The sequence below is a fragment of the Musca vetustissima genome, unplaced genomic scaffold (genome assembly GCF_032173495.1).
Source record: "Musca vetustissima isolate MV318-11 ecotype Yass unplaced genomic scaffold, APGP_CSIRO_Mvet_v1 utg24253, whole genome shotgun sequence".
Lineage (NCBI taxonomy): Eukaryota > Metazoa > Arthropoda > Insecta > Diptera > Muscidae > Musca > Musca vetustissima.
Genome location: NW_026888392.1, coordinates 54,053 through 78,312, shown reverse-complemented (window position 1 = coordinate 78,312; position 24,260 = coordinate 54,053). Strand labels below are relative to the sequence as shown.

General features: G+C 32.2%; 1 protein-coding gene across 1 annotated transcript; it reads right to left on the bottom strand.

The window, feature by feature from the left end:
* Nucleotides 1–515: 515 nt before the first annotated feature.
* Nucleotides 516–4,452, bottom strand: LOC133336231 (insulin receptor). The gene is made up of 7 exons (XM_061544513.1): nt 4,012–4,452; nt 3,447–3,527; nt 3,219–3,385; nt 2,923–3,151; nt 2,622–2,860; nt 2,255–2,558; nt 516–1,946 (listed from the first exon to the last, which is right to left on the bottom strand). Exons 1-7 carry the CDS (start codon nt 4,450–4,452, stop codon nt 516–518), a joined length of 2,892 nt encoding a protein of 963 aa, XP_061400497.1.
* Between the last annotated feature and the right edge of the window lie 19,808 nt (nt 4,453–24,260).

Here is a 24,260-nt window from a genome sequence, read left to right as displayed (position 1 = left end):
TTATATCCCCTGGTAATATTGGCAATGCTAACATTTTATGATATAGATCCGAAGTTCTCTTACTATGTCTTATGAAGCCCAAAAAATCTTGTTTTTAATTAGGGTTTTCCCGACAGTCTGACACAAGTGAAACCTAAAGATATACACTATCTACTGTTATAAATGCAATTTATTGAGAAATGAAGTATTTGAAAGGAAAAAAGGTTTTGTTTAAACTATCCTTTTTAATTTTTACATATTTGTTTAAAAATAATAATATCCAAATTATTCTTAAATTCTTTGAGAATTTTATAAAAATTCAATTATCATAAAATGGTGAATTCCAAATAAAAAATATTTAATACAAAAAATGTTTTTAAATTTAATTTTTATTTTAGAGCATATACAAACTTTTTTCTCCATTAGTTTATTAAACTATAATTAAAAAGGAGACAAAAATTATCGATTACATTAATACTGTACAATTCCTGTGTTGTAAAAACGAATATGTATGCATATACGGGGTGTCATACATCTTAATGGACCAAATATTTCTTATCATCATCGGGACTATTATGAAATCGTACAGTTTCAAAGCCATCGACCAAAATTTGACGATCCTCATCATTGCTGGTATCTCTACGTAGCGACTGCAGATTTGCATATACCGGCAAATACCTACGCAGTTGAGGTATTTTGCGCCAATATTTACGTTTGTAACATACCCACAAAAATGTTCCTGCTGCTCCCAATATGAAGAAAACCAAAAATATATTCCAACCATGTGAAGAACGACCAGCTAATTTTGTTTTTGCATATACCATCTGTACCCCATTGCAATTAGTAATGGCAACCCAATCGGTAAATGTGAGGTGGCCAAATGATTCCACACGGACAGCAGCTTGATTGAAAGTTGAATTGAGGTAACCTTGATATAGATAATTGTTGCGTTGATGTTCGCTACGTGTCACACAATGCATATGACCCTGGTAGGTTCCATTTGTGGATGCATTCAAATATCTAAAATGTATAGCGTACAGAGTTATGTAGCCATTAGGATTCTTAGGTTCCTTAAAGTGCACTCGATATTCATTATTGTGTGACATTTTACAGGCCGTCAAATCATATATTCTATCCGCTGCCTCGGAATAATTGGTCCTTTCGTTAATAATACGAAAAGAGCCACAGCCAGCACGATTACATGCCTGAACTTGAATACCATAAAGTTGATAACGTTCCAATGAACGTATGGTATAGTTCGTCTCTGCGTGCTCTAGACGTTTGGTCAACAAAGCATTAGCATTATTTGTATAGTTATCCTCCAGTGGATTATTTGTGCAATATTTTTTATTATCCAGTGAACATGAGAACTCTTTTTCCAATTGTCGTTTAAATAGATCATCCTCGGCTTCTTCCAATCGACGACTACAGCAATCATCATAATCTTCATTGTGATAATCGGAAAATTGTTTTACTCCATCTATACAGTAATCCCGCTGATCTAACAAATGTTGGTTTTCTGGAATTTCATAAACTTCCAGCATATAAAAATCCACCAATTGATCTTCATGATTTTCATAGGACAATTGCAATGTCAACGAGTTAGAGGTCTTCTTTGTAATGCGTATCAATGGAGGCGGTGGTACATTCACTTGAGTTGTAATAAATTTAATTTCACTACGTGCCGCTGGAGCGGCATCATCTTGACCAAATGTTTTTACCAAGCATGCGTATTTGGTATTGGCCGCCAGATTTTGTATTTTATAGAAGTAATGGGTGTTGTTTTTATCCAAATCCTGGGTAAATTTTAAATCTCTTTGCCAAAATATGCGTTCACATACGTTTGTGTCCAATTCACTGTCGTCATTAAAGGGTTTATTGGGATCTATGGGCCGATATATAATTTCAACTTGTTCAAATGTTTCATCTTTTGACCATGTGAATTTTATGGAACGATGGGAGAGAACCTGTAAAGAAATTTTGAAAATTAAATGTTTAATAACAAAAATAAGTATGAGGGTGGAACCTATCGCATTGATAACTTCCCCAAAATAATTTCGGATTCCAACTTTGTATATACTAAAAATTTTAATAAATTTTGATTAAGTTCGAATGTGAAACCTATTGGTCTAATTCGTATTTATCGATTTGGAACATTGTATGTCGTAATATTTCACCGAATCTAGATCAAGTCCTATAATCATAGAGTCTATCTATCTATCAACTCCTTCAGCTCCAAACTTTGTACACATAATTTTTATTTTCCTAACGTTACCTCCACAAATAAATTTAATTTTGCCGGTGCACACAAGACCTCTTGGTCACTAATCTGTATTGAATCCAAACTACGATCATGTATAACGTCATTTTTATATGTTCTTATAACTCGATTGCATAGCTTATCATTGGCCTGTATCGAAATGCCACCATTTATCAATTCAAATCCCTTTCGAACTGGCCAAAGTTCACGTAAGTTCTTATTTTTATATATAACCAAGGAATAATGTTGGAGTTCCAATGGTTTTCCATGGATTTTGCGAAGATTTCGAAAAAACTTCAATGATGTTAAATATGGAGATCTGAAAGAATTGGAAAAGGAGATATATAATTGTTTCTAAAAACTGAAAAATTCATACTCATACTTATAAACCTTTAAATGGCCCACAATCTCCTCAATATCGGCGAGATATTTCATCAATTCTGATTCATCAATACGATTTCTTAAATTTATAACAATACTGCCATTGCATATTTGACAACCATTGAGATATTCGACGTCTTCCAATGTATGAATCCAAAAAGGATTTGAATCTTTTCGAGGGTGACAGACTTTAATACAATTATTTACACCAGTACAAGAGTCACATTCTTGTGTGATATTCTGTGAAGAAGAAAACAGTTCAGATAGTGATTATACATTATTTATAATTATTCGACACTCACATTTTTGAAATATCCCCCGGGACACGATGTTACGCAAGTATTTTTGTAAATGGCTAATTTCTTGGCAATACACTCTTCACGGGTATAGCAACGTAAATAATCTGCAGAACTATACTTGTCTGGAGGACACTCATCGACACATACACCGTGATCGGTCCATGAGCGACATACATAACAGCCATGATTGTCACAACCGCCCAAACATTGTTGATCGCAGTGTTGTATTCCCCTGTAGAAGTGAGAAGAAATTTATTGAATTAGAATTTGTGTTTATGGGTTTCTATTCTATTACTTACTCCTGCATTTTAACGACATTATCATTTTCGAATTTCTGGCATCGCATATTTGACCAACAATAACCCGAATTACAGCCCGAACATGGATCAATGGCCGGACATTTGACATCCGTAACAGGAAATATGTGATTCTCACCTGGTGCCAAGGTTAAGCGATTAAAATTTATCTGAAAGATATATAAATTTAATTTAATTTTATAAATCATGAATAGGAATTCAAATACTTACCTTATTCACGAAGCATAGTTTTGGATTGCTACCAATAAAAACATGTCCACGTTGAATGGCTACCAAGCGAGGAAATTCCACCTATAATAGGAAACAATATTTAATTGAAACCCAAATTAATTTAAAAGAAGTGGCTCTGATGAAACAGCTTGGTGAAATGTATTCTCTGAGATAAAAACTTTCAAGCGTAAATCATGGTGGTGAAGTATTTACAGGTGTAATTCCCCTCTTAATTAAAATCGAAGGAAAATATATCCCTCCATATAATTTGTATTAGCATATTACAACGAATCACAAAAGTCGAAACTTTTAAAGAGACAAAGATGTCAATGTTTCTGATTGGACATGACAGTAGGTCCCTATAATTATATCGAAGGAAAATTGGACACAAAGAATATTGTGAAATCCTTGGAGAAGATATGCTTTCCCATTTTGTGAATAACATCTTGTCTTCCGGCAAGATGTTATCCTAACGCTAACCACCAGGGGAAATACAGGTTTTCTTCTACATGCTAAATTAAAGATCCATTAAATCATATATATTCTATTCCTACGTAACACTTACCCTTTCCAAAGAGTCCATCGATGATATACCCAAAGCATAGTTCAGAAATACTTTTCGTCCTCGTATCACAGTTAGATTAGGAAACATATCACGGAATGATGTTAAATTTGTCACTTTTGAAAATAGCACAAAATCTGTGACTTCGCGTAATTTTGGAAAACTATATTGGGAATAATCACAGGTGTCGTTGGTCGATAAAAGGACAATAATCATATATCCCGTGATGACAGTGCAATTTTCTAAATGCGCCAAATTTTCACATTCGTTGCGTATGTCCATGTTGGGGCACTCAAATGTTTCTGGCAAAGATAATGTGCTGTTGCCAACAGCTGTAGAATTCACTGCAGCTGGTGTTAATGTATTTAGAGAAGTGGACGAGGCCATGCCACAACATGTTGCCAATAAAAATATGACGAATGTTTTGCTGGACGTTATCAACATGTTGCCATTGATGTAATAACTTATTGGTCGTGCCATAACAGCTGGTGTGGTCAACAGCTGTTAAGTGTGGAACTCTGTGTGGTTGGTGGGGGGCAAGGAGCTCTATGTATGTTACTGGGAACTGGAGCAACAAGTTTTTTGTCTGCATGTATGGTTTCGTTGTTCGTGCTGTCTTGTGAATACCCATCAACCGGCAAAGCTGGACAACCGGCCGGCACAAAACACGCGGACAGGCAGCACGTGAGCTATCAATTATTTTTGGCGGTCGTCGTTCGGAATTTTTGTTTCGTCCGTTTTGTTTGTTTATTTCTTGTTTATGACTTGAATGTAATTCCTTTGACTTTAATGGGCTTCCTGCTGTTTGGGATAGCTGCACGGCCAGCTTAGCTTCAATGTTGTTTTGCACGGGTATTTGTTGTTGTTGCTGCTGTTAGTTTTGAATCAAAATATTGCGCTACACATGATGTGCCTTTATTATGTACTTACTCGGTGTGCTGTGAGGTCACTTTCGGAATAGTAACTGTTGCTGACTTCATTCGTTGCTGCTGTTGGTCCACAACAGCATACATTGTTGCAAAATGGGAATTCCTTTTGTTGTTCGGTGTTCTTTCGCTGTTCGTTGGACGACAACAATGATTTTTATCTGGAGTGGAGTATTTTGTTGTTTATGACTTCTTACCACGTAGGTATGAATGGGATTCACGCGCACGTTGTTGCTCCGTTTTTTTTTTAGCTGGGCGATGGAAGTATGTGTCGCACTTTGTTTCACTTTTGTTTATGTAATTGTTGTTATTGCTTGATAGTTGTTGTTCAGATTTCCTTTATTTTTTTATTAGGTTCCTTGTTAGCTTCTTTTATGATCTTCATAAACATTGACGGTTTCGTGCCGCTCGGTTATTTAACACCAGATTATTTTGAAATTGATAATGAGACCATATTCTTTCTGTGTGTCGTTTCTGTTATGGATTAAGAAGATTCCCACACTACTGTTCGAGTGTAAGAGGTGTAAAAATGTTAATTAGTGAAGACAATTTCATATAGTTTTTCTTATAGTTAATTAAATGTAGTGTGATTAAAAGCAAACAATTAGTTATTAGTTGTTTGGGAGGATTGAATTTAAGTTGTTCGAAGAAAATTATTTTCCAAAGAAATATATCATCGACTAGATAGTTGTCAGACGATATCATACATTTGATGATCTTCGCAAATCAATCGTTTTCATAATGAAATAAAGGGAGGAGGGTGGATTAAATGTTAAATTCACATAGGTCAGGTTTTTCAGTTAGGACGTGAACATTTTTTTCTGGACAATTCGATTTGACTTAATATGTCAAGATATTAAGTTAATTTTTTTTTAATATTTACCACATGTAGTCCTTGGGGCCTTAATATTTTATTCTTGCGAAAATCGATATTTCCGGAGATATGGGCCGCCAAAGTTCCGTTGGGTCCTTTGTATTTTCTCATAACTTTTTTAAAATTCACTAAAGCAATATGAATATTACTTTAAAGCAGTTGAAGCCCTGATTGCAAAAATTTAATATTCATGTCAAATATGTCCATAATTTCGGAGATGTGGGTCTCCAAATTTCGGTAAGTACCATCCACGTTTTTGTTGTGCCATCTGTCCATAGGAGAAAGTCTTAAATCTCCAGCCTGCTACCCATAAACACTATTGTAATTAAATGGAGATTCTGTCACGTAGCCGGAGTTGCCATTTGTTCATAGGAGATAGTCTTAAATCTCTGGTCGAAGTTCGGCTACCCACAAACACTTTTCTAATTATAAATGTAAACGTATTTAAATTAGGAGCTCGATTTACATTAATGGTTTATGTGTTGGGTGATAATTTATAATCCGTTATCGGTTAATCTTTGTTTTGGATGGTCTTTTAAATTTAAAAACAAATGTCAAATGATGATTATTTAATTAACTATTTAATTTCCAATAAAAAAAATGGTTGTTGAGCAAATAGTTCAAATTTATGAATTATTTGGCTGTAAACAAAATGTCCCAGTGCCTTAAAATGATCTAAAAAGTTACAGGATGGGGACTTATTCCCTTATAGAGATGATTGAGCAAATAGTTCAAATTTATGAATTAATTATTATATATATATATATATATATTAAGCGTAAAATATTCGAACGCGGCCGCCGTTTAAACAAATGCGACTTAAAACGTTCCTTATGTAAAGGAATGTTTTTTGATAAGTCGCATTTGTATACATATAAAATTGTCATATTCACGTTCATGTGGGTTACTCGTGACGATACCTTGGCGGATATTATGAAGGAAACAACAATGTTCAAGACTGGAACAATTTTTGCCGAGAAATTTGTGGTCCCGGAATTGCGGTTGAAATCGACGAATCGAAAATAGACAAGTGGAAATATAATAGAGGTCATGCTGTGCAGGGGCAGTGGGTGTTCGGCGGGGTAGAGCGGAAAACAAATAAATGTTTTATAGTTCCTGTGGAGGACCGTAGTAGGGAAAAATTGATACCGCTAATTAAAAAATATATTTTTATCTGAATATATCCGTAGAAAATTATTTTTATATTCAGAAATTTATCTCTTTAAGGTGATGCAAATCCAAGAAGTAAGATCCATTCGTTGAATTTTTGCGATTTGTGTGTCAATTATATGACATAGCTAAGTGTAATTCTTCCGACGACGGAGTCGAGATTCAAATAGAACGTATTGAGGACCCCATATTATTTAGTAGCGACAGTTCCGAGTCGGAAGATTCCTCAATACAAAGAAGGAAAATTCGTACTGGAAGTTAGAAAGTTCACCAGAAATTTCTGACAATGAAGGGATAATGGTTGTTAAAAAAGAAACCGTTGTATATAAATGTAGATACTTTATTGAAATATGAATTTTTATGAAAAAAAAACTAATGTAAAATTGAAATGGGACATTTAATAAAATTGTTGTAAACACGATTTGAATAAATGCTATAAAATTATTCCCACATTGTCTTGGTTAGTACTAAGCTTAACAAGTCATTGAATTTTGGACACATTTCTGATAATAAAGTTACATTTTTGCAACTTGTGTTTCAGACGCTTTTATATATTGTTTTTCAGAAGGATCTCGCGGAATTTTTGAGACCCATATCTCAGAAAGTATGAACTTATTCGATATGAATATTATATTTTTGTTATCAAATCATATCTCCGGAAATGCAAGAAAAAAGTATACTGTTATAATCAAGGCCTTAAGGACTACATGTGGTAAACAATTTCAAAACGATCTAATATTTTAATGTTCGCAGATGATGTAAACTTTTTTGTGGTCTATATACATTTAACTCTTCACTAACACTAGAAATACTGGAATGTATATACCTATACGGCCTAAAATCGGTTAAAAGTCTGAAAGAATTTGTATTGTGTAAAGAATTTTTTTAAACTTATTTTTTAATATTTTTTACATTATTTACAATCATACAAAACGTTGTTATTATTTGTTTGCGGTGGGAGGTTCACTTTTTGAAAAATAAGAGTAAGTGTTTACTCTAAGAGTGAAATCGACTGGAAATATACAATTTATTTTTCCGTTTTGTGTGTTCGTTTGTGTTTCTTATCATATAAGAAATTTACGTTATACAATAATAAAAGTAGTTTTAGTAGTTAGGTACATCGCTAACTTTAAAAAGTGTTAAAAACTAACTCTTTGTCCCATACCTATTGATTACTTTATAGGTTCTCATAAACTGGACTCTGTAGACTCGTTAAAATGTGTAAATATAGCTACCTTATATAATTTCCGATTTTTTAAGTCATATCGTTTTTGGAAATATGAAATAAGAAAAAACAACTAAGGTTTTTTCCATATTATATTCTGAGTTTTACAACGAGTGGTTTTATCTAGGGCTGAGGTGAGCACAACCGTTGCCAAAGTCAATTCAAGGACCCACAATCCTTAAATAATAACACGAGTTGAGCAAATTTTACACTTGTATATATAGTCTTTATGTTTTCTATAATATTTTGCGTTGTTTGTTTTTGTAATCTTAATTATTTTTGCAAACTCCCGTAAAGATTTCACAACAATGTGCAGATCTATTACAAATTGTCATTGTTCGTCTGGAAGTTCACTTGATTTTCTACTCATATCGAGTTTCCCGACCTTTTTTGTAATAGTTGCAACGAATTTTATATATTTTGATAAAACACTGAATTTATTGAAATTTAATACATTGGGATCTTATTGGGTACCAAATTTTTTCACATAAAACTATAAATATAGGTCCATTTTTACTGTTAGCCCCCACCAATTTTCTATAATTTGTGTATTTTTAGCGCGTTTTGAACCAAATTAATTGTAATTTGGCACTTTTCGTTGCCATTGGGTATTATAACTCGCCAATAATAATTATAAATATAGGTCCAAAATTTTCCCGGTAGCGCCCATATAACGGCACCTTTAAATTTTCAGTATTTCGGGGTGTTCAAAATACTTTGAACAGAATTTTGTATTACAGAAGATTTGAAATTTTTTCCACAATTTTTTTAAAGATTTTTTTTTAACTTTCTACGATTTTGCTATTATTTTAAAAATATAACATTAATTAAATTCCGCAGAATAATTAATGTTTTTATTTTCCCTTAAACATTTTTTAAGAGAAATTTTGCACACCATTGGTCTAAAATCCCACATAAAACACTGATAAAACAGTTGTTGTTGGTGTTGAGATTTTACGACGCACACTATGGGTAAACTCTCAATTGTATTATTAGTACAAATATTTTATGGATAAATATGTTGTGTTTGAGATTAGGCTAAGCAAGAATTGTTTAATTAGAACCTGAGGATAAATATTTTACAATAAAATTAGTGACCTACAACCACTCAACAAGAACAGTCGGTAGCACCGTGTCTCAATAATTTTTTGTACAGAAGAGTGCCTCACAAACACTCACAAAGAATGGAGAATATTCTGTACTCGAAATTGTCAATTTATACACTACGTAGTTAGAATTCTAAGATCATTTATTCGATTTGTAAAAACTGAAACAAATTTTAGCTGACAAGGTTTGCTGACCTACAAGCTATGAACATTAGATGTACAGATGTTATTTATTCAATTTAGGATAGTCTAAACTGGTTGCTGAAATGCTATATGGTCCACAAAAAATGAAATAGAACTAGTAAAATTAGTTAAAAACAAATCGAACATTTTATATCATGCACCACTTCCAGAAAATATAACATTTCCCTATGCGGTTATACTTCGAAAATAAATTGCAAAAGTTTTGTTGTTATTGTGTTGTTCCAAAAAATCGGGCCATGGTATAATTACACAAGGTAGTCTCATGCAGACATATGTTTCCAATTTTTTCATAACTTTACTTTTGACAACATTCAACTTTCAAAATTTAAATGAAAATATCCTCCTTCGAAATGTAAGCACAACACGTGTTCCGTGGCTATAATTACAAAATGTTTATTATATTGAAGCTTCCAACCTCTGTAATCTATAAATATAATTTGTATCATTTATAATCATATAAGAGCAATATTAAAAAAATTGAGATATTTATTTACAGAAACTATACCTTTTTAATTTTTTAAGAAAATATGCAATTAGACTTGCATAAAGTTTTATGAAATTTATTTTTCAAAAAATTTGAAATTGATAGAGTAGTTCTTTATTAATTTCTCAAATGGGACTACCTTCTGTAATATCGAACCGAATTGGCTGTTTAGTTTTGATTGGTTGACACATCTTCCTATCAAAACATATCAATATTGGTCAACTTTTTACGATAGTTTCAATATAACGGTATCCAATAATATTTCGAATTTTGGGATTTTTTAGCAAGTTCTTACGTACGTTATACGTGTTTTCAATACGTGGTACGTCTTCCTACCAAGAATTATAAATATTCATCCTCTTTTTAAGATTGTTCCCTTATTTCTGTACCACCCAAATTTCGGTATTTTTGGAATGTTTTTCAACCGAATTGCCTGTAATCTGGTATTTTGAATTGAAATAGGGTAGCAAAATTACCATCAAATTCAAATAGGGTAGCAAATTTTCCCAAATATCACCATACCATACAATTTTGAGGTTTTTAAGCGAAATGACTGTTATAGTACGTTTATATTTAACCGGATTTCGTTAACCTAGTGGGTTTCAATTGCCAATTCTTTTGCATATATGTCAAATAAATCCTTATAAAGTGGGTTAACCCGGTAAAAAGTTCTAATGTATATGCCGTTTAATTTTGGTCTCATTGTGTGTTAAATATTCCTACCAAAAATTTACCTATGTACACCCTTTGACATAGTTTAAATGATTTCTGACAACTGGCACATCGGATTTTTTGCAAAATCTGCTATTTTCGACTAAAAATCAAGTAAAAAAATACGGAATACCTTGAACGATTACATTTGTCCTAGTTCATATGAAAGCTATGAACTATACACAGTAACGTGTCAAACGAATTGGGTTATTAGTTTTTGAGTCATTCGTAAAAACACTGTTTTGGTAAACAAGCGTTTAAAACTTGGGAAGCATTTCTGCCGTAGCTTGGCACTGAAACAATAAATCGACTATATCTAAAATAGTTGTTGAGATTTTCACTTGAAATTTTAAAAGGGGCATTCTTATATCAGTGTAGATTCGAATTAAAAAAAAAAAAAAACAAACATAAAATTTGTTGAAGCCTAGAATGGGCACCCGTTACGATAGAGTTGTGTAATTTTGCAGAGACTCGAACATTGCTAATACATACCTAGGATGATAAATATTAATTTGAAGTATTGCTATCTAAATTTGACGGAAAACTAGCCGTTCCAGAACTTTTTGTACTACTTTTTTATCTTTTACTTGCTTTACGATTAAAAAGTACAGGAACATTACATATATTATAATTAATCTGCAAAATCTAAAAATCGAAATTTTCTTCGCTTTCCACTTTAGAAATTTTAAAATGTCTATCTCTTTGAGTACGCGAACAGACCAAATATTATTTACTGGCTTCACTTATTTAAATGTGTAATTTCGTTATTATATTTGCACTCTCGCTGATATTATTTAAGAATTTTTTAGAATGTCACTATTTATTCTTTATTTGTTTTTCAAAATATACATATTCTGAATTGATATATTTGATTTTTTTTAATTCACATTATTTACGACAATCTCTTGTACAAAATATTCGGATTAATTAATTATTTTTGCCACATAAAAATTCAATTTATTCAATGACACATTTTTTGTACATTACTAATAAAATATTTCTTTAATTAATTATTTTTTGTAATCGCTATTAAATTTGATGTCATTGCTTTTTAAGAAAACTTATATATTAATGACGAAAAACGAAATTTCTTTATATTCCAAGTCTTGTTCTGACAACCAACGACAGACTGACCGACCAAGTTTTACGATTGACTACCGACGACGACCACGTCCGTTGGCAGACTGTCGTCCAAAGTGTTGCTACGAATGAGTGAAGACCACAGAACTGGGCGCACAAAAGATAAACAAATTCTGCCGGTCATTCATATAAATTTACGAAAATGCGAGTAGAATTGCACATCTACTAAATACAATTGTACAAGAAAGAATCGAAATTTGTGGTTGAGAGTGTGTGTGTTCGAATGGAGAATCAACCAATAACTAACACCCATGCAAGTGGATCTTCATCATCGTCAGTGGTGTAAGGACAGTGGGGATCGATTCAAATATATAGAGAAATTCTATGTAGAACAGATCTTCTATTGATCCTTCTCTGTTCTATATATAGGTGCGGTATTTTAAGTATATGTAGAATATGACTTCTAGAGGTTTTACGAATGGGTATTCCATGTTTATAAGAGATTTTTTATATAGAACTCTGTTGGTGTTCCGGAAAAAAGTATAGAATAATAAATGCTAATTTATCATTCATTCATTTCTTCTTATTTTACAGAAGACGTGATGTGAGACTCGTGTTTTTTGAACGATTAATATTTGATATAATATCTTAGGATAACTCAAGAGAGAATAAAATAAAATGAGTTAGGGCTTTTAAATCTTCCGGGTCTTCGCATAGAGAAGGGAAAGGGTTCATGTTGTTACAAGAACTGGATAAAAGAAAATAAGCTAGGATCAATGCTTTTAGACCTTCTAGGGAACAATAACAAGAACAGTGGTAAATTCTTCTAACATGTACGTTTTTTGATAACTTTTTGAAGTGAGCCATGGAATTCGTTATCCCACCCTTCCACAAACCACCCATGGGGGGAGCGCTTGGTGTAATAAATGACCATTCAAAGCTGCATATTTTCGTACTGTTGTCAACAAAATTTGTATGTATGTCAGATCTTCTTAATTGAATGATGTAAAATCGACTTCGTATTGTTGTCATCATAAGTTTCCGTAGGCAATATTATTAGAAGCATTTGTCATATGGCAGATTTACTCTCGATCGCTATCAATAAAGGGGTTCAAAGTTTCCAAATTATTTTGCAAGAAACTATATCCGCATACTACATTGAGAAATTTGTTTAAGCGGAGATTATCTATTATATTTTATTTTATATAATAAACTGTTTTCTATATGGTTTAAACATGTTCTTGTCTGTTTTTTTTTTCTTATATAAGATGTTTTTATATCCGTGGTCTACTGTACTTAACGCGAGCTTGACTAATATACATTTTGAAGCCTCAATCTTTCTAAAAAATGTTTATATAAACAATAACGTGTATATAATTTGGATATGGGTGTCATATTTTTGAAAAACACGATGTCATCTTGAACTTTTATTTTTATATTTGTACAATGGACTGCATTTTATTTACTCCTAGTGAATTTACTAATAAGACAATGACTACTAACATTATGGATAATTCCACCAAAAGGAACGATTTTTAACACTTCCCCGTTTTATATATCTTAAGGAGATATATCAACCAGATGGTCTGGGTGATTCACTGTTGTTACATAATAGAAATCCTCCTGATTTCACCATTTGTAAAACTGAATTTTGTGCCTGCATTGCATGTGCCGATCAATTTGCCATTTTGTGACCAAGCACATGTAAACTTTTTTATAATCCTTAATTTAAGAGGTTTATATTTTCGAAACAATATTAGCTGATACAGTATATCATGGTCCTTTGTACAGAATATCCTTAAGTGAAAATGGACTATTTGTTTTGCATTAAACACTACTATAATCTTTATGCTGATTTTCTCTGGTTCTTGCAATTTCAATAGTTTATAAATTACATATATGTGAAGAAAATTCCCCCACTGTGTTTGTGGAAAATTGGAGAGCTAAAGTGACGCATACATTTGTGGAGAAAACACAAATGACTATCTGCGTCATATGTACGTAAATACAAATATATACCACCTCCCGACAGATTGTAACCCGGTTAATTTGTAACTGAAAAGGCTCGCCGGTCGTATGATGGTGCACCATATTCCAAAGACTCGGGCAAGTGTGTTCAAAGAAAAGGTGAATGAATACCCGGTGAACGAAACAAATATAAAGTAGAAATATTGATTCACAATTGACAAATTGATTGCAGTTGATCGAAATCGAAGGATAAATGAATGAGAAAAACAGTACCGCTCTTAATGGGCGGTGGTGCACCATAAATGGGTGGTGTTCGAACAATTAGATATTGGCGTAAGCAATTAATTCATTGACTCAATTTTATTAGCGATAAGGTACCAACAGCTTAATATTCTTTCTTAGTTGCAGGTTGGTACTTTCAGTTAAAATTTTGAATTACATTGTTGCAGCCAGGCAATGTGTTATGGTGCAAAAGGGGGCGTTTTTGCATTGCCGGTTATTATTTTATTACCAAAGAAATAAAGGTAGCCGAAAATGAGAAATTGATACAATGAAGGCAATTATTATTATTGATTTAGTTGAAAAATCGGGAGAATAAATATGTGGTATTACAATATAATTGAAGATATCAGTAAAACCAATGTCATTAGGATTTACGAAGTTATTAAAATATACTGATCCTACTTTTAAATTTCAAATGAATTTATTAAATTAGTAGTTCATTGGAATCACTTTTATTTACATATCTATTCCTTAGCATACGGTTGATCTTGTCTTTGAGGTCCTAGTCAACCCGGGAGAAATGTTTTTTGTATTAACGACCAGTGCGACCAATACTCGGTCGGCTTCATATTGCAACATGACTGGTGTTATGTCAAATGTTTCTGGAAAAAACATTTTATAGCTCATATCAGTCTTCTTTGGGTAGGCTTATCAGACTCTGTTTGGTACCTATGATGAAATGTTTGTTGTATATCATCATCGAAATCAGTACAACTGGCTGATGAAAGATCTGCTTCCTTTTAATTGGAGTCCTTAGATATTATTTTACAAAATTTGGATGCTTAATCACTCCTTCAATCGACTCAATAAAACATAGAATCTCAGAAGTTTCCGTTGCTTCACACACTGCTTTCTCACCGTCTTCGGTCGATTTGAGATCATATTGACTAGTCATAATTATTCAGCTTTATCCTATTTGTAGATATCTTGAGCAACAATTTTTCGATATCTTCCAGTTTATGATAACAGTCTTCTATATTTGTGAGAGTAATCTTTTTATAAACATACCAATCATTACTAAGCTTAGTCCCAGTAGTATTTTTATTGAATTTATGTGAAGCATTCCCCACTGGACAACATGTTTTAAAGAATTTCATATAGGTCTCCTTTAGTTAGCATATTGTTTCTATACTTTCTCAGTGATTTAAGGGCATATTGGCCAACATGCGAAGGCAACTTCGCGGCATCGAATTTCATCTTCCGTAGATTCCAATAAACTTGAATCAACGGAAGAAGATTCAAGATGATGGCAATGACCCCTACTTTCATTATATTTATGAACGTTGATATATTACCACCTGTTACATATCTTAAGTTTATATTTTAATATAAAGTTGAATATGGACTCAACTTTGACAGTAATATCTGTCCCGTGAAAGTGGTGGGCATTGGCATCACCCGTTGTGCTCTGGGTGAAATTTGGGAGAAGTATAAAATGTCGGTGGTTCTGGCTACTATACCAACCTTAAACATACGGAGAGAAGATATCATCGATCTTAGGAGCATCTGATTTAAATTAAATTAAACTTCCAATGTGATGGAAATTAAAAACTTCTAATGTGATGTAGGGCGTTATTGAGTCGTACATGACCAGTTTTAAGCCTACAATATCGATGCGTTTTATATTATTTTATTTGAAAATGTCACTATTTTAGTTCTCTCTTCTCCAACACAAGAGAGACAGACTAACACTTCAATTGATTTCGATCAATCACAGCTTTCCTTTATTATTGGAAAAACTAATTATTCCATAATTTCTTCCCCTTTTTACTTCGGTATATTCAAAAATAATTATCATCGAGTATTGACTAGATGTCACCCATTCGTTGATATCTTTTGAGTGTTTGATTGTTTTTTTTTCGTTATTATACTAATATGGGTTTTTTTATTTTGTGTGCGTGTGTTTTTTTTTTGGTTTTTACGCCAGCTCAGTAATAATTTAATTGTATTAATTGATCTTTATAACCTTTTCTTCGGTTTGAATATAATATGTCGTGTGGACGTAACGTTTTTGTTGTTTTTTGTAATTGATGATGTGAATGAATACAAGATATTTATTGAATTTAATTTAGTTGATCAATATTAACCCATTGTGGAGTAGTTGAAAATCTATTTTTTTTAAAAGAAAACTAAATTATAATAATTACGTGTTCGTAACTTTAAGTGAAGATTTCAAAAGATAGAAATGTTAAAAAACTGAGCACAAAACAAACAAAGTTGATGACAAATTTCGGGCCCTTTGAAGGCAATAATAACATACACAAATTTCAATATAATTTCTTAAGACGAAATTTTATAAATAACGTATCAAATAAACCACCACTTATGATTCTATCTTGCACAACAGAAGGATGGATGTAGCTAATCTGAAAGAGAGATAATTTAGAAAATATTGTACGACAACAAAATAATGTGGATTTGGAAATGAAATCAAAAGACTTATAATTATTCTAATGAAACATTCCGAAAATGTACTGGCTTTGGGAGTTTGAGGTCAAACTCCCAAAGTACATTTTCGGAATGTTTCATTAGAATAATTATAAGTCTTTTGATTTCATTTCCAAACTCTTATTCTAGACAAATTGTTGTCTTTTCCGCTGCATTTAAAACATGTTCCTTAAGGTTCACCCCAATAGTTTTTATAGAAGTTTGTAAGTTAATAATAGTGGCCCTATATGCTTCATGGAATCAGTGTTTATTTCAGACTGATAATAAAACAAAAATGTGATTGATTTGATTTTAGAAATTATATGGATCTGTTTATCGGCCCAAAAAATCGAACAGGAAACACCACTGATGATTCTATTTTGCACAACAGAAGGATGGATGTAGCTAATCTGAAAGAGAGAAAATTTAGAAAATATTGTACGACAACAAAATAAGATGGATTTGAGAGTCCTAATATACTTACAATATGCACCTACGTTTAGAGTCATAACTCGACCTCAAACTCCCAAAGCCAGTACATTTTCGGAATGTTTCATTATAATAATTATAAGTCTTTTGATTTCCTTTCCAAACTCTTATTCTAGACAAATTGTTGCCTTTTCCGCTGCATTTAAAACATGTTCCTTAAGGTTCACCCCAATAGTTTTTATAGAAGTTTGTAAGTTAATAATAGTGGCCCTATATGCTTCATGGAATCAGTGTTTATTTCAGACTTATAATAAAACAAAAAAGTGATTGATTTGATTTTAGAAATTATATAGGTCTGTTTACCGGCCCAAAAAATCGAACAGGAAACATACAATTGACCGTGCAAAAACAGGGAAATGAAGATTAATCCCACAGACGTTCAACGGTACCCCTTGCGTCTTATTAATTGTCATATTGCATGACTTACAGTAAGTTTTTTCTATTATACTATTGATTTTATGGGCAACTGATAAATTTTCTTTTTTTATTTGCTGTGAGGTTTTATGTAAAGAATATATTAATAGCCTCTGGGGAGAATATCCCCAACAAAAAACTAAGGGAACTGATTAGGATCAGTGGCAATATTGAAACTATAGTCTTCCCTGCCTTAGTTATTTAAAAAAAACAACAAACTGACTATTTTTTAAAAACACAATTTCTACAATTTTAGATACATCTGGGAGTACCGCAATTGGAGTGAGATTATAAGGGCAGGTAACATTTTTCGTCTTTGAGATAGGGACAACTTGAGCTTTTTTCCAAGACCGAGAGTACTTATTGGAATGTACGAGTATATCAGTTTTATAAAATCAATTGGTATTTTATCAAATCCCACTGATTTTGGAATACCACAGGGTGGACTTTGCTCGGATTACATTGTAAGGAATATATTATATATATTTGCAAGTTAAATTTTTTTTGCAGGCCAACTTTGATTCCATATGTACAAATAAACATTTCTCTCAATAAAACTTTCTGAAGCTTCGCCCAAACTTCTTATATTTTTATGCATATTTATATATTTGTTTTAAAATGTGAATCACAATTCTTAGTCCTGTTGTTAAGCAATTTCATATTTTTTTATGATCTTCGTTTGTTTTCTGGTTTAGTTCATTATTTCGAAGCATGAAATGCGAAACCGCTTGGTTGGTAGGTCATAAAAGATTTAAAAAAGGCCGGAAAGAAATTTGTATACCATTTCATTTCCAATTGAGTTTTATGTTGATATATTTGTTGGGATTAGTACGCATGTTAGCCATAAAACATATGTTTCCCAATAAAAATTTGCAATATATGTATGTATTTGAATGAATGTGCGTGGATGCATACATTTATGTGTATTCCATCAGTAGGATTTTTAAATATCAAACCAATAAGAAGAGCGCAAAACAGATCATGTTCGCTGCATTATTTTTGTATTGGTAAGCGTGTTGATCATAAAACAGCTGTTAATCTGTAAGCCATTTATGCACATGCTTGTGTCTTACAGTTCCTGTCCAGACCATTGATCAGCTGGTTGTTGCCATGCCAAGTTTTTATTGGTAAATCCTAGTCATGGTTATTCTTTTTTATGGTCCTTTCAAAGATAATAGGCTCATGTCAAATGTGGAACTAAATCGTTTGGGAAGTTTTCATGCATGCATGTCTTTACGTTAATGTTTAACTGGTCAAAACACAAGTTCACAACTCGGGGAACAGTGGTTGAATGAGAAATTTAAAACAGAAACCTCGGCAATTATTTTGAAAAGCAGCTGGAAAAAAATACATACAAATGATTGTATGCGAAAAATTTATTTTTATTGTACCTTACTAACGGCACAGTTTTATATATATATATATTCTTCTTTGATTACTTTATCATTATTGACGTGTTTCATCTTAACGATACTTTTTATGAAGTAAGTCCCAATATCGGATTATAAAATCGGTGTGCAGACTGATCGTTGCTCCAAATATGTCAATTTTCGACTTTGGGTAATCCCAGAATATGTCATATTATTTGGCACGAAAAACAATATATCTTAACTTTAAGTCCTTAATACAATAAAATTTTCATATTTTTATATGCCGGTTTACATTCTGATAAATCATAAATAATGTTGAGAAAATTATTGAGGACTCCAAATATTACGTGTTTTACTGACTTATACTACTGACCGAACCACTGTTATTTAAATCATTTCGTAACTTTTACGATCGTCTTCTCCTTTTTTGGTCATTATACCAATAACATGTGTGTGGGGTTGTTCGTTCTTGGCTCATAAAAATTAAAACTTCCAAATGTGAAGAGCGCAAGAGAAGCAACAATAACTACAAAGCCAAAGGAACAAAATAAAAGAAAAAATAGAATGGGAACAAACCAATTTCACTTCTTCCTGTGCCAGATTGCACGAACAGAAATAAACGCAGAAGAACTGCATTTAAACAGCTGTTTGTAATGCCGATTATTGGAGTTTCCTTGAACTTGAAGAACATGCATGCATATGATAGCACCGATAATGATCATTATCATCCGCAATCGGACTTCACAGTTTGTTGGACATGTGATTGAATATCAGCTGGTTGTTATTTCTTGCCGCATGATTTGTACCTCTTTTTCTTTTAGTTTCATTTTCGCCAGCCGCGCAGAGGTAGTTTTATTATCTACCCAAATAGGCTCAAATATAAGTCGAACTAATTCACATGGTTTTCACATTTATGGAGCTTTTTTAATGCCTTGTCATTAAAATTAAACGTTTTAGAGCTGTCTTCCTTGTCTTGACTTTGGTTTGGTACAGTACTGCGGAATCAGAATTGCAAATTTTCAAATGGGGATTTTTATTATGTTCCTTACCTAAAATGAATAAAATAGCTGTGGCGTTAATGTAAAGTTGGACCAGCCGAAAATATTGTCGCCAATTACTTATACCAACCGACATTGCGCTTAATCTAAAAAATAAGGCTAATTAGGATCCACTAATTTCAGAAATGTACTGTATGTAATGTTTTAAATGTTTACATATATTGGCAGTAACTCATTTTTTTATAACATCTCAATACGTTATGTTGACTTTCTGGTATAGTCAGATCGTAAATTCCCGATAGTTATGAAAGCTAAACAAAATTTTAATTTCTTTTTACAATTTCTTTTTAAAATTAACAACAACTTTTTAAATCAAATTTCAACTATTTCTGAAACACCATTGCCATATGTTAATTTTTGAGACTGTGCCTTTGCACCGAAAATTTCCTGAAGCCGATTCCGATTTGTAATTACCATTTAATCAGAGCAAGAAGGAGTGGAGAAATTTTTTTTTCGGTATTATGGCAGTGATATTTTATTATTTTAGGTTTGTTCCGTTAAGTCAATTGTACTTATTGACGTCCTCGGCGTTTCGCAAACTTGGTTGAAATTCATTGCATTAAAATAAAGAAGATTGCATTATTCGGTTTCCATCACTCCGACACCACTTATTTTTAGATCAGAAATTCTTCAAGATTGTCGGCGGTAATTCGTTTTAAGGGCGTTAATTTTCTTTTACATCTCTTCAGCATTGGGTTCCGGATACCACTTCCAGTACTTTGTCAGCAACAATTCGTAATGTTCGTTTTTTCGGTCCCTATCCCGATATTCTTTTCTGAAAAATATCGGCTTGAACGTTTAGTTTGAAAACAAAGCCGCGTAATTATATTATCTTAAAAGGCTTTTGCTAAAGTGTTATGAAATTTGTTGAGGGAGTTATGCATTTTTATTATTAAATTTAATAATATTGGATGTGACTGTTTCTCCTGGTTTTTATTGCAGGTTCTCAAGCATTTTAAGTGATTGGAAAAAAAATATTTGGGCTTAAGTTAAGTTTAGGTGCTTACAGGTTGGTCCCGACCTCGTGATCACGAAAATATATAACTTTTATAGAGGTTCTGAAAATGCATATGCATAATAACATTGGTATTTATGAGGCGATTGAGGTAATATGCGTATTATATCACACATGGTACAATAATACAAGGTAGAGCAGCTTCAGGTGAATAACAAAAAAGCAACTATGCACGTGTGGCTTCTTCTGCCAAAAATAAAATAAATATTCGCAACAAGTGTTTGTGTTTATTTTACATTTTTTCAACACAAAACTAAAAAAGCGAAAATTAATGAAATTTTATGATTTCTTCCCAAAATCCAGTAGGGAATACTATAAAATTTTTGTTTCATTCAGAACAAAGTAATTACTTCCAGACGAACGTGTTAAAAACAACATTTTCATTTCTATCAATATTGAATATATTCCAATTTATTTTGAATTTATTTGACATAGTATTCAAAACAATACTTTGATGGAACAAGCCACCTTGAGAAAAAATTGTAATCAATTGGTAGTATTCAAAGCATTTTTTGGGCAAAAAGTCATTTTTTCAATTTGGGAAAATAATATATTTTTTGGTACACAAAGTATGTATTTTGATTTTTGAAAATAAAATTAAAAAAATAAAAAAATTTTAAAAATTAAGTCCACCTTTAAACATGAGAAAAATATAATATTTGTAATACGTTTGTGTAGCGATTCAAAATTTACATAGTTGACTATAATAAAATAAATGTGTTTATTTTTTACACATACCTTTTATAAAATGTTTAAATTTGAATAATATATCCGTTTTTTGTAGATATTTGATATTAGGTCATATAATAAAAGGATATTAGGTCATTCCTCAAGAACTTTTCCGCGAAAAAAAGAATACACTCGAATTTTCATTACAAAATAAATAAGAAGACTCGTAAACCGCAAATATAAACCACCATAATTTATTTTTTTTCAGCATTGATTAAAAATAAAAAAATGATATATGAAAAACTGTTGTTCAGTATATCCAGGGTTTACTATAATCGTGTTCGACTGTAGTACGCATGGTTTTATCTCACTTTTACATATTAATAACATTAAAGAGTAAAAATGGGTACTGAATTAATTGTTATTAATGCATTCTGCAAAACATACATTGTAATAATTATTCCTTTAAAAATATGATCGCGGGGTCGAAATTTTTTTAACACACTACCCTAATAGTTTTCAACAGTTTGTTGTGTTTAAGAAAACTAATGAAAATACCTGAGAAAGAATTAACTTTGTTCGTTCTATGTGTAGTTGCTTATAACCGTTGTTCGTTATATCCGGTTTCTACTGTGGAAATCTGCGTTTTCCCTTTCATGTACATATAAATCATTTAAAAAGTCAAAAAATCGTTTAACACCATTGATATTAATTTTTCCCTCAAAAACAGGGCTAAGTCCCAATATAGATTAGGCGAGTTTACTTGCGGCAAGTCTTTGTTTGTAGGAGAGAGGGGCAAGGGGTATATAAATGAAAAAAAAATTGCTCGCACCGACAATTTTCTGGCAATTTGTTTTGTGTATTTCGTATTTGTTGACATTTTATATATATTTAAATGTCAAAAAAAAAAACAACAAATAAAAAAATATTTTGGAAACCGAATTGCCTTGTATAGACGCATGGAGCAAGTTCAAAAGAGAACGATAAAAAATTGCCACAAGTAAACTCGCCTAATATAAATCAGGACTAATTACCTATAGTGCATGGGTACACACATCTATTCACAATATATGACAGCATTTATATATATATTTAGTTATTATATTTATATTAATTATATATATTAACTAAAATTAAAAATTTTCAATGATTTTATGTTGAGTTTTTACTTGTTGCTTTTTTGCGTAGTTGTAAATTAGTGTAGTTTTTAGGTGCTACCAAGTTTTAAGGTTGATAGCAATCTTAGATCACAACCTAATTAATGCTAATGATGCATATGTTGCTAGATTTTAGTTTGAGTTTTTCATTTTGTAAAAAACAGTCATGGAATATTTAGAGCTCTATGAAATTTTTAATTATAAGCGCGAGGCGCTTTAAGTATTTCTACATTAAGGAAATTGCAGGAGCGGGGTTTGGTTCCGTACCCTGGGATTCTCAAATGTACTAAGGGATATCATTTAGAATTGACACCTTGTGTATATGGTGATGGTAGGATTTGGAGGTAAGTAGAGTAGGATTTTTTTTTTTTTGAGTGTTTATTGTACAGTTTTCTTTTTTATGTGTCAGAAAAGTTTCCGGGGCCGTCGACCTATCAGTTGCAGCTACAAGCGTTCCTTACGAAAAGGAACGTTCTTTGATAAATCGCACCTATCTATATGCCAACTTATTTTGTTTTGTTTCACATGAATTAACAGGGGAGGCCCTTTCATCGACGGCATTAAAGAAACCAAAATCAGTAAGCGGACTGGAGAAGACAGGAACAACTTCTATCGGAAGTTCATTCCAGATCTGAATTGAGATCGGCGGCCCAGGGAAGGAAGACGAGTCCAAGATCGGAAAGCGAAAATATAATAGAGGTCACTTTGTGAAGGGCAATGCGTTTTCGGTGGTGTTGAATGGGGAACCATGCTCGAAGTGTACTACGGATGCTCGAAGTTTACTCAAGTTAACAGCAAAATCGGGAATATGCTAACACACTCTTCTGTTTCAAGTGAATTGGCGAACTAGCAATAGGTGATAGCCATTTTAAATAATGGAAGTACTACAACCATCACCAACTTAAATTTTGTTAAAAACAATCTACGTTTAAAAACCTTGGGCTTGATAATATAACTCAATGACCCGATGCATCGGGTGTTTGTATTGAAAAGAGAATGTTAGTCCGATTATATATCGACAAAATTAACTTTAAAATCAGCAAACAAGTTAAACGGGGATATTTTTAATCACTTAAAAGCCTTAAAGAAATACACTCCAAGAGAACTTTCAAGATATCCGAGAAAATTGTAAGAGCTATTCAAATGGAAAACCAATGATTTCCGTCAATTTATATTTTATACATGTGTGTTGGTTTTAAAGGACAGATATCACGAAGACCTATACTATGAATTCCTTCCGCTTCATTGTATTGCCACAATGCTGTCTTGCCCGATAACCTATAAAACCATGGAGAATGTAGAAGTTCTATTTGAACTATTCGTGGAGAACTTCCCAGATATCTCTAAAGAAGACAGTATATCTTATAATGTACAATTGCAAATATTAAAATATTCACAAACGCTATAAAAGAGCTTTCATGCATGTCCTATGGTGTGAGGCATGCCGGAAGGACTCGTATATATATCCTCCTTTACTATCATTTGTTAAAATACATTACCAACTTTTGAGATGAGTTGCCCGTCGGTATCTAGGTTCTTATTATTTTATATTTGCACCACATTTGATTAAACATGTGTCAGATTTGTTGATTTACGGGAGGTATTTTATTTCCTATCTCTAAT